Genomic DNA, 11,418 nt, shown 5'->3' with positions numbered 1-11,418 from the left:
ACCAATGCGCAAGCGCAGACTGTTGAATGAGGTGCATTGTGGGATAGATATGGATCAAATTTGGAAACCAGCTAGACCACAATGCACCTAATTCCAAGCTTTACGCGCGCGCCCCAGTATTTGCGAAAAGGTCTATGAACGAACGCTAGCGGACAGAGCGCCCGCTAGCGTTCGTTCATTACAAGCGTGTACAGTTTTTGCCGTGCATAATCGGAACGTTGGTTGTGTGTGTGACCACGCAACACCAATGGTCTAGGAACCTAGACTAACAATCCCATTGAATGGGAGCCTTGGAGGTGAGAAGAGCGTTGCGCAGTCTATAAGCAATCGTATTGTTCCACAAGTATTGTATGCCTGAAGACGAACAGAATAAACGAGCAGAGTTTCGCGTTCGAAACGTCGAGACCACACACTCGGCTCTTTTCAGTTCAGAGGCAACACTACCACAAAATAGATTTACACTTGGTTGTACTATACCCACAAGTTTACTATTTATTTATAAATTCTTCTTACGTATTGTTCCTGCTCTTGTAAAACCACATTCTTCGTTCGGCATTCATTGATTCACCAAAAGAGAAACGTTGGCAGCGTGGGCGCTCAAAAGCCCCAATGTTTAAACTGGTTGCGTGTGTGGTGATGGTGGGTGTCGTCTGCTCGTTGTGTGAAAGTGCATCATCAAACAACAACACCAAGCTGTACCTTCTTGGTCTGTTTCCAATGACCGGGGCTTGGGCTGGAGGTGAGGCCCTCTTGCTTGCTAGTCAGCTGGCCGTGAGAGATATAAATGCCAATCGTCATGTGCTACCGGGATTCGAGCTCGTCTTGCTACCCAAAGACACAGCGGTAAGACCAAACCCACTGTTTTCCCTTTTGGTTTCTACCCATAAATACACCGATGCGTGTTAGCACTGTATACTCGGTACTTTCCCGAATTATGTGTAAAGGGGGGGGGGGACCCACGGGCATATTACCCGTGTCGGATTCGAACCCACGACCTTTGCAACTCTAGAGCAGTGTCATAGCAACTAGACCAGTTTAAATCATATATGTTTTAGCAGCGGGAAATAGATGTGGAATTTTGCATCGGGTATAAAGAATAGTCATTCTGGTTTTACCCATTACATATACACCTATGTGTGTTAAATAGCACTGTATACTCAAATACTGTTACAAATTCTAGAAATGTTTTAGGAGATAAGTCAATTCGGATAACTTTCCGTATGGCGCCACCACTTTTTCACTCATTTTTACAAAAAGGGATATATGAATCAGGTAAATAAGTTCCTATATTATTTTATATCGAATGAAAAAGTGGTGGCGCCATACGGAAACTTTTCCGAGATAGAATGTGTTACTCGAGTTAGGACAAGCCTGAAGTTTTTAATAACTCCTATAGGACTAGTTGATTTTATTTTGCGTGAAATCGACCCCGGGACCCTATTGGTAATTTTTGTCGAAATACTGTTTAGCATTACCTTACTTGGTAACGAGCAATGGAGAGCTATTGGTATGAAAATTTGTGGGAAACGGCTCTCTCTGAAGTAAATTAATTTTTTTTGCGATAGAGGTAATTTATCACTCAAATATGAAAAGACTTCAGGCCTTAACCCTTTTTAAGGCATTTTCTTTCATTATTCTCTTGTAACGATGACCAATTGAGGCAAAATTGAGAAAACAAATTCACATAATTGTTATTTTATGCATTGATAAACCAGGTGAGAATACTGGTCTTAACAATTGCCAAAGGTGTCCAGAGCCTTTACTCTTTTTTTTTAAAAATATTTTGTCCAACAAACCAAACCCCAATGGCCAACCCTTTGAATGTGTCGTCATTACGTTTTGTCAGTAATTTCTTTCCTTGGTTGAGATAGCTTTATCGCATATGAAAGGGATTAGGTTCACCTCAAAATATCTTACGCTATTATAAAAACCACCTGTGCCTAATTTAATACTGCTGCTTAGCAGGTTATTCCACAGCTTAGCAGGGAAATCGTTGCCCATTTTCATAGAGCTGCTTAAGCAGAAAAATATTGCTATGCATTTCCTTGCTTAACAGTAATAAGTAAAATACCAGTCACAAATTGAACGTGTCACATGGTATTTTGGCTGGTGACCCTAATCTGGTAAGTATAATTGTTTGTGCTTAGCTACATTTTAAGCAGCTCTATGAAAATGGGTCCAAGTGGCCAGCATGAGCGTTCACTATGTATTGTGACATCATTTATTTTCGTGCAGTAAGGACCGGATGGTTAGCACGCCCTTTCGTGTGCTTGTGGTTATATGCATGGCTATGAAATGGAACTCGCGCAATAACCACAGCTTCGGTCGTTAGCAGCTCCATGAAATTGAGCCCTTTTTCATAAAGCTGTTAAGCAGAAAATACTGCGTAGTAAAATTTCTTTGCTAAGCGAAAAATGAGTGGGCACCAGTTGCAACAATGTAAACTCACATGGAATTTTGGCTGGTAACCAGTTTCTGTAAAGCAAGATTTTGTTATGCTTACAGGCTTTTTGAAATTGGACCCTGATAAAACATACTTTTACAAAAGTGCGTTTTTGTAACCGGCGTGTGTATTATCCGATATTATAACACCCCTTGCAAGTATTCTGCCTGCTCATTGGTTTAGAGCGCGTCACATGACATGTCTTAGTTTTGCTAGACGACGGCCGTGTGATAGTGCGTCGGTTTGCCATGCGCTAGTCCGAAGACTAGCACACGGCGTGCAGTACCCAGACGTCCGTTGCGTGTACGAGGATGATAAATTAATAGTCTGTAACCATTTCGGATTGCACGACACTACATGCAGCACAGTAAGTAAAAGTGTTTGCAATCTGTATTCGCGTCGTCCGTGGATTGTAGCATTCAGGTCTGTAACTTAATAATAATAGTACAGTATTTAGAAATGTTTGGGGTGTTATAAAACAAATATTGACTGCTTTTACTCGTGCAATGGTTAAAAAATATGACTCCCTCGGTGATCCCCGTAGCGTTCTATTTTCCCTCGGCTTCGCCTTGGGTAAATAGAACGCTCCGAAGATCACCTCGGGAGTCATAGTTTTAACCATAGCACTCGAAGCAGTCAATATTTGTATACTATATCATGCAGGGATTTTTTTTAAACCCATTTGGATTGAAACACAAAATCACTTCATGAAACAACTAGTTTAAAAGCCTTTGGACACATTCTGAACAGAACAAAAATGAAGTTCACAGATTTACAAATTACTTAGAGGGTTTACAGAAGGTAACGATGAAAGACTTCCCTTGAAATATAATTCCATGAAATGCTTTACTTTTTGGGAAAACATAAAAACAATATTAATTCTCGTCAGCGAGAATTACGGCCTTATTTTAAACACATGTCATGACTCATGACACGGCGAAACGCGCAGAAACAAGAGTGGGTTTCCCGTTATTTTCTCCCGACTCCGATGACCGATTGAGCCTAAATTTTCACAGGTTTGTTATTTTATATAGAAGTTGTGATACACTAAGTGTGGGACTTGGACAATACTGTTTACCGAAAGTGTATAATGGCTTTAAAGCCATTGGACACTTTCTGAACAGAACAAAATTAAAAGTTCACAGATTTACAAATAACTTCGAGGGTTTACAGAAGGTAATGGTGACAGACTTCCCTTGAAATATTATTCCATGAAATGCTTTACTTTTAGAGAACACATTAAAACAACAATTATCAATTCTCGATATCGAGAATAACTGATTTATTTTAAACACCTATCCTCCCTTCAAGTCAACCATTTGTAAAAGTCAAATACATTTATGCCATTTTATTGGTTCCATAAACTATATTTAATTATATCTATGGCGTCACTGAGTGGCGGATATGCGCGCTATAATAAGAAGCTTATACCCATTACAAATTTAGATTTACTCACGCCGATCCAACTCTACAACATTAAAACATTTGCAAGACAGTTATTTCCATTCCAACAATTAACACCCCAATTTGTCTCAATGTTTCTAGCCTGCTCTGGTCGTCGTCAGGAGACTGAAGAGTATGAGAATATACACACCACAGGGTGTTTTAAAGACAGTGGACACTATTGCTAATTACTCAACAAAATTATTAGTATAAAACCTTATAGTTGGTAACGATGTGTGTACGCACTCTTTCCGATCTCGGGTGGGATTCGAACTTGGGCGAGATTAAAGCTGTAGATAGTATAACACATTGTGAGAAACGGCTCCCTCTGACGTAACGTAGTTTTCGAGAAAGAAGTAGTTTTCCTCGAATGAGACCTCAGATTTAGAATTTGAGGTCTCGAAATCAAGCATCTGAAAGCACACAACTTCGTGTGGCAAGGGTGTTTTTTTCTTTCATTATTATCTCGCAACTTCGACGACCGATTGAGCTCAAATTTTCACAGGTTTGTTATTTTATGCACATGTTGAGATACACCAAGTGAGAAGACTGGATTTTGACAATTACCAATAGTGTCCAATGTCTTTAATTGAACACAACTCAAATGAGAATATTGACGCATAAACAACAATGCAACTTGGACTCGTGGCGCACCTGAATGGGACAGATCACGGGTCAACGTTGAATGTGCCTTAAATACTAAGTTATTACATAACTTCCAGCATGGAGACACCATGCAACAGCCAGGTTCACACAGTCACCATGACCAGTGAGGGTCAAGCTTTGGGTGCGTTCATTTAGCTTCCCATGGTCGACCCCGGTGTGTGGCGCTTTTTTATTTCCAGGACGAACGTGGGTAATTATCCGCTCACGTTCGTTCTGAAAAAAAAAACGCCACAGACCGGGGTCGACCCAGGGAAGCTAAACGAACGCACCCTATAAAACACTGTGGGCCTGGGTGAACGTCAGCACAGAACATACAACTTAAAACACTTACAGAAAAGAGTTTGAAAAAGATCAGGAAGAATAATACCAGAGGTTCTTTCAACAATAATCTATAAAAGTAACATAATTATTTATGTTAAGAATTGGGGGTTTTTAAGTTAAAATCTTTTTTTTACAAATCTTGACTTTATTTGTTATATAAGAATGCCCACTGTTTTCAACTCTCATAACAGACTTGAAGGTTTTGGTCGCATCATGGCCAATATGGTATAAACCTCTCAAATTTTTGTACATCAAAATTGCGAGAGCTGATTGGTCGTAGCGATGCACGTAATATCCCTTCATTTTCTTTTTGTGTGGGTTCTGACTCCCATGTGGTGCTATGCACTCTATCACCATCGAACAGTCTACCCACGGTTGCAGTAGTTTCTCATTGATGTAGGAGCTGTTAACAAAGTACAGAATGCCGCCGCGGGGTTTTGGAGTGAACCCAGTATCCTTCCTGAATGTATCTATGTCAACCTTTAAATAGTCAAACATGGCCGGGTGGGTCAAATCAACCACTGAAAATGTCCCGCTGCTGTCGTAATTTGCCACTTGTGGTATGAAGCCGTGGAATGTCTTAAGATGGTCCGTTAGGAGCAAGATGCTCCTCCTGAAACGCACCGAAGAGTCCGCCCAAAAGACGGCGCCGAATTCGTACAGTAGTTCCTACCAAAAGAGACAACAATGATAGAGAATGAAATCCACAGTTTAATGCTAAGCAGGTATATACAAAGCTATATGTCCTTCGGATGGGACGTAAAGCCGTTGGTCCCGGTAGCATTATTTTGTTGCACCGCAGCGAGGGGTTTCGTACTGTTACACTGCCAATTCCTGTCTTTATGAGACGGCAAAGCCATTGTGCGCCGGTCAGCATGGCCGGCCGAATGTTAGCAAAAAAGTCAACCATGAATAAACAGAATTGTGAAGTTTCCAACAAATTCTTCTTATTTTTTAATATTTTTTTGTTACGTTTCGCCACTGTTTTTGATATACTATATGGCTCTCCATAGTTGTTTAACCTCGGTTGGCAAAATCTCGGGATGTGACGTTGCGATAGAAGGGTCTATTCGTATTATCGTGTTCGTATCGTATATTCACATTATCGGCAACTACGTTAACAAAAATACCGTCGCCAATCAATAAAGACTAATATGCAAATGTTGACTGCTTCGAGTGCTATGGTTAAAACTACGACTCCCTGGGGTGATCCCCGGGGGAATATATGTAAGGGGTGTTGTAGACTAACATGTAATTTGTAAGCGATGTGGATCGGATACCTTTATGAGGGCTGGTTTCCAAGCGTAGTTAAGAAGATCTTTTACGTGAGGAGGATACTTGGAGAATTTAAAACTTCGCACTTCTACATTGCAGAAAGTCGACAGCTAAAACAAAAGGGGAACAAATGGATATAAGTTATCATTTTATTATTGGATGATTCTTTAAAGGCAGTGGACACTATTGGTAACTGTCAAAGACTAGCCTTCACAGTTGGTGAATCTCAACATATGCATAAAATAACAAACCTGTGAAAGTTTGAGCTCAATCGGTCATCGAACTTGCGAGATAATAATGAACGAAAAAAACACCCTTGTCACACGAAGTTGTGTGCCTTCAGGATGTTTGATTTCGAGACCTCGAAATCAAATTTGTGAAAAATTACTTCTTTCTCGAAAACTACGTCACTTCAGAGGGAGCCGTTTCTCACAATGTTTTATAATATCAACAGCTCCCCATTACTCGTTACCAAGTAAGTAATAATTATTTTGAGTGAATACCAATAGTGTCCTCGGCAACCACTGTTAAAATCAAAAACTTACACAGGGGGGGGGGGGGCTCATGCGAAACGAATTTTGACGTCACAAATTCGCGATGAACAATTCGCAACAGTTTTGAACCGTGTTCACTCCTGCGAAACATTCGCTGCAAGGGCAGCCATAATGTGACGTCAAAGTTTGCATTCACAGGAAGTATGAGCCTAGCCTTTTGTCAAGGCCTTTGTGGCTTGGAGAGCCGCAATCCAAAGCGAATGGAATGGGAGACTAGACCGCGTACGCGTTTCCAGTCCCTTGTGGTCGCGGCTCTTCAAGCCACGAAGGCGTTGAAAAAGGGTAGTATGAACCGGGCTTTACATTTAAAATTGGGGGAAAAACACATGTTCATTATTAGTCTCTTTGAGGTATGGGTGACTTTTGCACTGTTTGGTTTGAGTGTCTACAGACAAATTAAACCCAACCCTAATAGTGTCATAATGCTGTGTCCACCATATCTCAAACATGGCTTATATGTATATGTATATAGCGCTGCTTACTTCTCGAATTTCGCTGGGAATCAGCCCCAAATCGCAGACAACAATCCTCGTGTTTGGCATGACGTTCTGTGCGGTGCTGATCATCACCTTTCCCTCCTTGTAATGGTTTGAAGAGATGGCCGTCACAATTACTGTCCTCTTGAAAATCTCATCAAGTGGTGGAATTTCCTTTTCCAAATCAATCTGTGGATACTTCCTTGTCGTCACCAAGGAAATGGAGTTGTTCTTTGCTACAATTCGAGCAGTTGCCCTGTTTGCAACAATTCGAGCAGTTGCACTGTTTGCAACAATTCGAGCAGTTGAGTTGTTCGCAACGGTTTGAGCAGTTGTAAGATTGTCCGATGGAGCTGGTCGGATATCCTGGGTAGCCCTAGTTTTTGAACTTTGACCCCTCATGACGGCGACCATGATGGTGGAGTGTTTCTTGTGGGTGGTACCTGAAGTTTAAAGGAGTATTACAGAATTTAACAAGTGAATAAAAGGGTAGCGACGAGGTCTTAAACGGCCGTTTAAAACCGGTCGGGTCGTGGCCGAGGGCCTTTACCACACATGGTGTTAGTTAGAGGCCACGGACTCTATTGGTTATTATACTCATAGAGGATGTTATACTCAACAAATTGTTAGCATAAAAACTTACTTGTTAAAGAGCTGTTGATAGTATAAAACATTGTGAGAAACGGCTCCCTCTGAAGTAATGTATATTTTTTCCAGAAAGAGGTTGATTTCTCACTCAAATAATAAAAGGCTTCAGCTGAAGCACACAAAGTAATGCAACAACAGTGTTTTTTCTATCCTTTTGCAACTTCGATATCCAAGATTGAGCCCAAATTTTCACAGGTTTGTTTTTTTATGCATATTATTGGGATACACCAGGTTAAGAAGTCTGGTCTATGACAATTGGCAAACGTGTCCCACGGGTCGATTTCACAAAGAGTTACTAGTCATTAGGACTACTCTATAATAAGGGAATCAAGTGTGGTGACGAGGTTTTCAACTAGTGGTTTAATCCCAACGAGGCCTGGTTCTTGATAATTTTTACCGAGACGAAGTCGAAGTAAATTGTCAGGAACCAGGCCTCGGCGGGTTCAAACCACTAGTGAGATATACACCAAGTGAGAAGACTGGTCTTTGACAACTACCAAAGGGTTCCGGTGCCTTTAAGGCTAGTCCTAACCAGTCTTAACTATTTGTACAGTCCACTGTGCCTTCAAACATGGAGCTGGATAATCCCCATAAATAAAAGATTTTGATCTTAAAAAGCAAGCTGTAATTGCAGTTCAGCATAGTATAGTACCAATCAAAGACTACCAACCCAATAGACTTGGGTTGGCTCAAGACCCAATTACATGAAAGTCCTTTTATTTCTGTCCAATCGCCTAATGTCAAAAACTTAGCCCGCAGGGCATCCCACAACCTGTGCCGCGCCATTCTCGAAAACATTTTTAAACATGTTGACTGTGTAAACGTTAAACATGGCGCACTGGCCTGTTTTGCTTTCGTTGGCGTGATATGATTATAGGGCAGGGATATCTCACGCGAGAACGGGTCTTCAATCAAGCCTACCAACCCACCAACCCCAACACCTACAAGCCACTGCTACAAATAATGATATAATAAATTAAGCCATACCTTGATGATACAGTACAAACACGAAGCAGATACTGATTATCCCTAATAAAACAGTGGTATATTTCATGCACTGGTTACTTGCAGTTGCAACTGACCATTTTGCTTTTTTCTTCGGTGACATGATTGCATGTAGTCTACTCTTTCACGTAAATATGATGGGACATTTCGTCTTGGGTGCGACAGGTAAATCTTCCATTGTCTATAAAAGCAGAGAAAAGAGACTTAGTTTTTTTCTACAATAAAAAAAACCTATAGGCATTCGGTGTAATTAGCACAGCTTGTAAAAAGTAAAGTGAAAGTTTGATAGCATGTCTTTGTAGTTTTTTTTGTTGATACGTGAAGTCATCATGACGCAATCAAATTTGTGTCATCTTGATAAATATTGTCTGGTGAGTTCCAATATTCAATGAACAGTTTTAGTTTGACCATGCACTTTCTTTCTGATTACAAAGATCTTGCAAAACATGGCGACACTTGACGACGATGACATCAGGTTTGGGCTTGAATACAAAGTCATACAAGAGTGTTCGATGAAAAAACAATGTATTACAGTTTTAAATTCTAGTATAGGCCTATAAGTGTAGCGTATCGTAATACTTAGTTGTCAGTATTCCGTGTACAACCTACACGTTACCAAAAACTGCCCCACTCGGTAGACTTTTCGTAATTAATTTAACAGTTCAAAATACTCGCACATTGACTGTAATAATGGTAATGAAATGAGTGCCCATGAAATATAATTTCTGTCTACACTGTCGTAATTTTTGACCAGATCGTCTATAGTCAAACGTAATAGAGAAAAAAACTCACCTTTTGGTGCACCGGCGTCACCGAATAAAGTTACGGTCGTCTATTTTTAATTTTTTTTTTGCAAGTGACCTCTTGATAGAAATATCATATATATTCATCGAATGCCGGGCATTGTAGCGTAGTCTCGGTTTATATCCAACAGTCTGCTGACACGCCCGACTACACAAGGGCCCTCACACAATGAGCAGCCCACACAATAACTTGCCACCATTGCCACGTGAACAAAAATATACTGTACAAAAACACTTTTTTTTCAAGTTGGAGTTTTTTTTTACATGATTTCACAATGTTCATTGAGGCGCTTCGATCGCTGAAAGGCGGGTCAGTTCTTGAAAACGTAAAATGTTTTTGTTTGCGTTAGTTTTCGAGGGTCACGAACTAACATAAACCTTTCTTTTCATTTTGCTTATTGATTTAGGACGAAAAGCTGTAAAAAGCACTGTACATATTAATTTCAAATTAGTTGCAAATACCCTGTCATTTGTGTAGGAAAGTTTGATTTCTGAACGGCGTTCAACTTTGCGCTGATTTCCCCCTGATTGCTACTTTTTACTTGGTATCTATAAAATGTGCGTGACGTCAATGACGAGGTCTGAGCCCTCCAACCACAGTAGGCTACTCCGTATAACCAATCAGAGCAGTGACTGACTCTACTCTGAAAACTTCTGATAACTCCCTATAAAAAGACCAACATGTCTCACACTTTTCATTAATGGATAGATATTCTTAATAGATGGGAATTTGCATCGGGGATAAAGTATATTAATTTAGGTTTTGCCCATATACACCGATGTGTGTTGGCACATCACGAGCTCTGTGAACTCCCAAGCTCTTTTTTGTCCCTTTTTTCTTTCTTTTTTAATAAAATAAAATGAAACTAGACATTAGGTGTTTGTGAACAAACACAAAGCTGTTCCGTGTTCTTTTGCTTTGATTATGTGTTAACAATACCAAGGAGTCTATAACTGAATGTTTGAAAAATACTGTACAGTGTCTTGAGTTACGGTGCCACTTCATGGGGTCACGGTAACCTAAGGCTAATCTCTAACGCCCAAGGAGTCTGTAACTGAAAAAAAGTTAGAAAATCGGTTGTGTAGTTCTTGAGATATGGTGCCACTTCTGGTTGACCCGGAAGTAGAGGTCAACTTGGGGTCATGGATTTTCAAAGTTTATTTTTAATGCCTTAGGAGGATAAAACTGAACAAACAGGATTGAAAATCGGTTGTATAGCACTTGGCGTATGGTCCCACTTCCGGTTCACCCGGACGTAGAGGCCAACATGGGGTCACGAGTTTTCACAGTCAATATTAATGTCAAGGAGTCTGTAAGTGAAAACAAATTGAAAATCGGTTGAGTAGTTCTTGAGATATGGTCCCACTTCCGGTTGACCCGGAAGTAGAGATCAAATTGAGGTCACGGTTTTTCCAAATTTTTCTCCTATCCCCAAGGAGTCTTATAACTACAAACAGTCGACATTCTTAAAGAAGAATGTCGTCTTCCTGTGATAATTTATCTCGGAATGTCGACATCCTAAAAGTAGGATGTCGTCTTCCTGTGATAATTTATCTCGGGATGTCGACATCCTAAAAGTAGGATGTCGTCTTGCTGTGATAATTTATCTCGGTATGTCGACATCCTAAACGTCAGTTGTCATCTTCCTGTGATAATTTATCTCGGGAAGTCGACATTCTAAAAGAAGAATGTCGTTTTCCTGTGATAATTTATCTCGGAATGTCGATATCCCAAAAGTAGGATGTCGTCTTGCTGTGATAATTTATCTCGGGAAGTCGACATC

The 11,418-nt window shown here is 40.3% G+C and overlaps 2 protein-coding genes across 5 annotated transcripts in view; one reads left to right on the top strand and one right to left on the bottom strand.

The window, feature by feature from the left end:
* Positions 1–371: 371 nt before the first annotated feature.
* LOC117290412 (gamma-aminobutyric acid type B receptor subunit 1-like) overlaps positions 372–11,418 on the top strand; it is a 44,540-nt gene continuing 33,493 nt past the window's right edge. For all 3 annotated transcript variants that reach the window (XM_033771802.1, XM_033771801.1, XM_033771803.1), the window contains exon 1: positions 372–843. In XM_033771802.1, coding sequence (XP_033627693.1) covers positions 610–843 — 234 coding nt within the window. In that variant the 5' untranslated portion in view covers positions 372–609. The remainder of the gene's footprint in view (positions 844–11,418) is intronic.
* Positions 4,761–9,700, bottom strand: LOC117290413. 2 transcript variants are annotated; one of them, XM_033771804.1, is made up of 5 exons: positions 9,624–9,700; positions 8,814–9,012; positions 7,185–7,621; positions 6,154–6,258; positions 4,761–5,542 (listed from the first exon to the last, which is right to left on the bottom strand). In XM_033771804.1, the coding sequence occupies exons 2-5, from the start codon at positions 8,932–8,934 to the stop codon at positions 4,985–4,987; spliced, it is 1,221 nt and encodes a 406-aa protein (XP_033627695.1). In that variant the 5' UTR covers positions 8,935–9,012; positions 9,624–9,700; the 3' UTR covers positions 4,761–4,984. The 2 variants fall into 2 exon arrangements, with proteins under 2 accessions (XP_033627695.1, XP_033627697.1); XM_033771806.1 differs by having other exon boundaries at positions 8,909–9,014; positions 9,625–9,700.

This window comes from Asterias rubens, chromosome 5, assembly GCF_902459465.1.
Source record: "Asterias rubens chromosome 5, eAstRub1.3, whole genome shotgun sequence".
Lineage (NCBI taxonomy): Eukaryota > Metazoa > Echinodermata > Asteroidea > Forcipulatida > Asteriidae > Asterias > Asterias rubens.
Note: the sequence above shows the minus strand (reverse complement) of the source record. Positions and strands in the feature narration are given on the sequence as shown.

What these genes read in the sequence shown, in the direction of transcription:
- LOC117290413 (XM_033771804.1), bottom strand. Translation starts at nt 8,934, where the DNA reads ATGTCACCGAAGAAAAAAGCAAAATGGTCAGTTGCAACTGCAAGTAAC. An exon ending in GTTTGTACTGTATCATCAAG is followed by an intron (nt 7,622 to 8,813) that starts GTATGGCTTAAT and finishes TTTAAACTTCAG; the next exon opens with GTACCACCCACAAGAAACAC. An exon ending in TTCCCAGCGAAATTCGAGAA is followed by an intron (nt 6,259 to 7,184) that starts GTAAGCAGCGCT and finishes CTTTTGTTTTAG; the next exon opens with CTGTCGACTTTCTGCAATGT.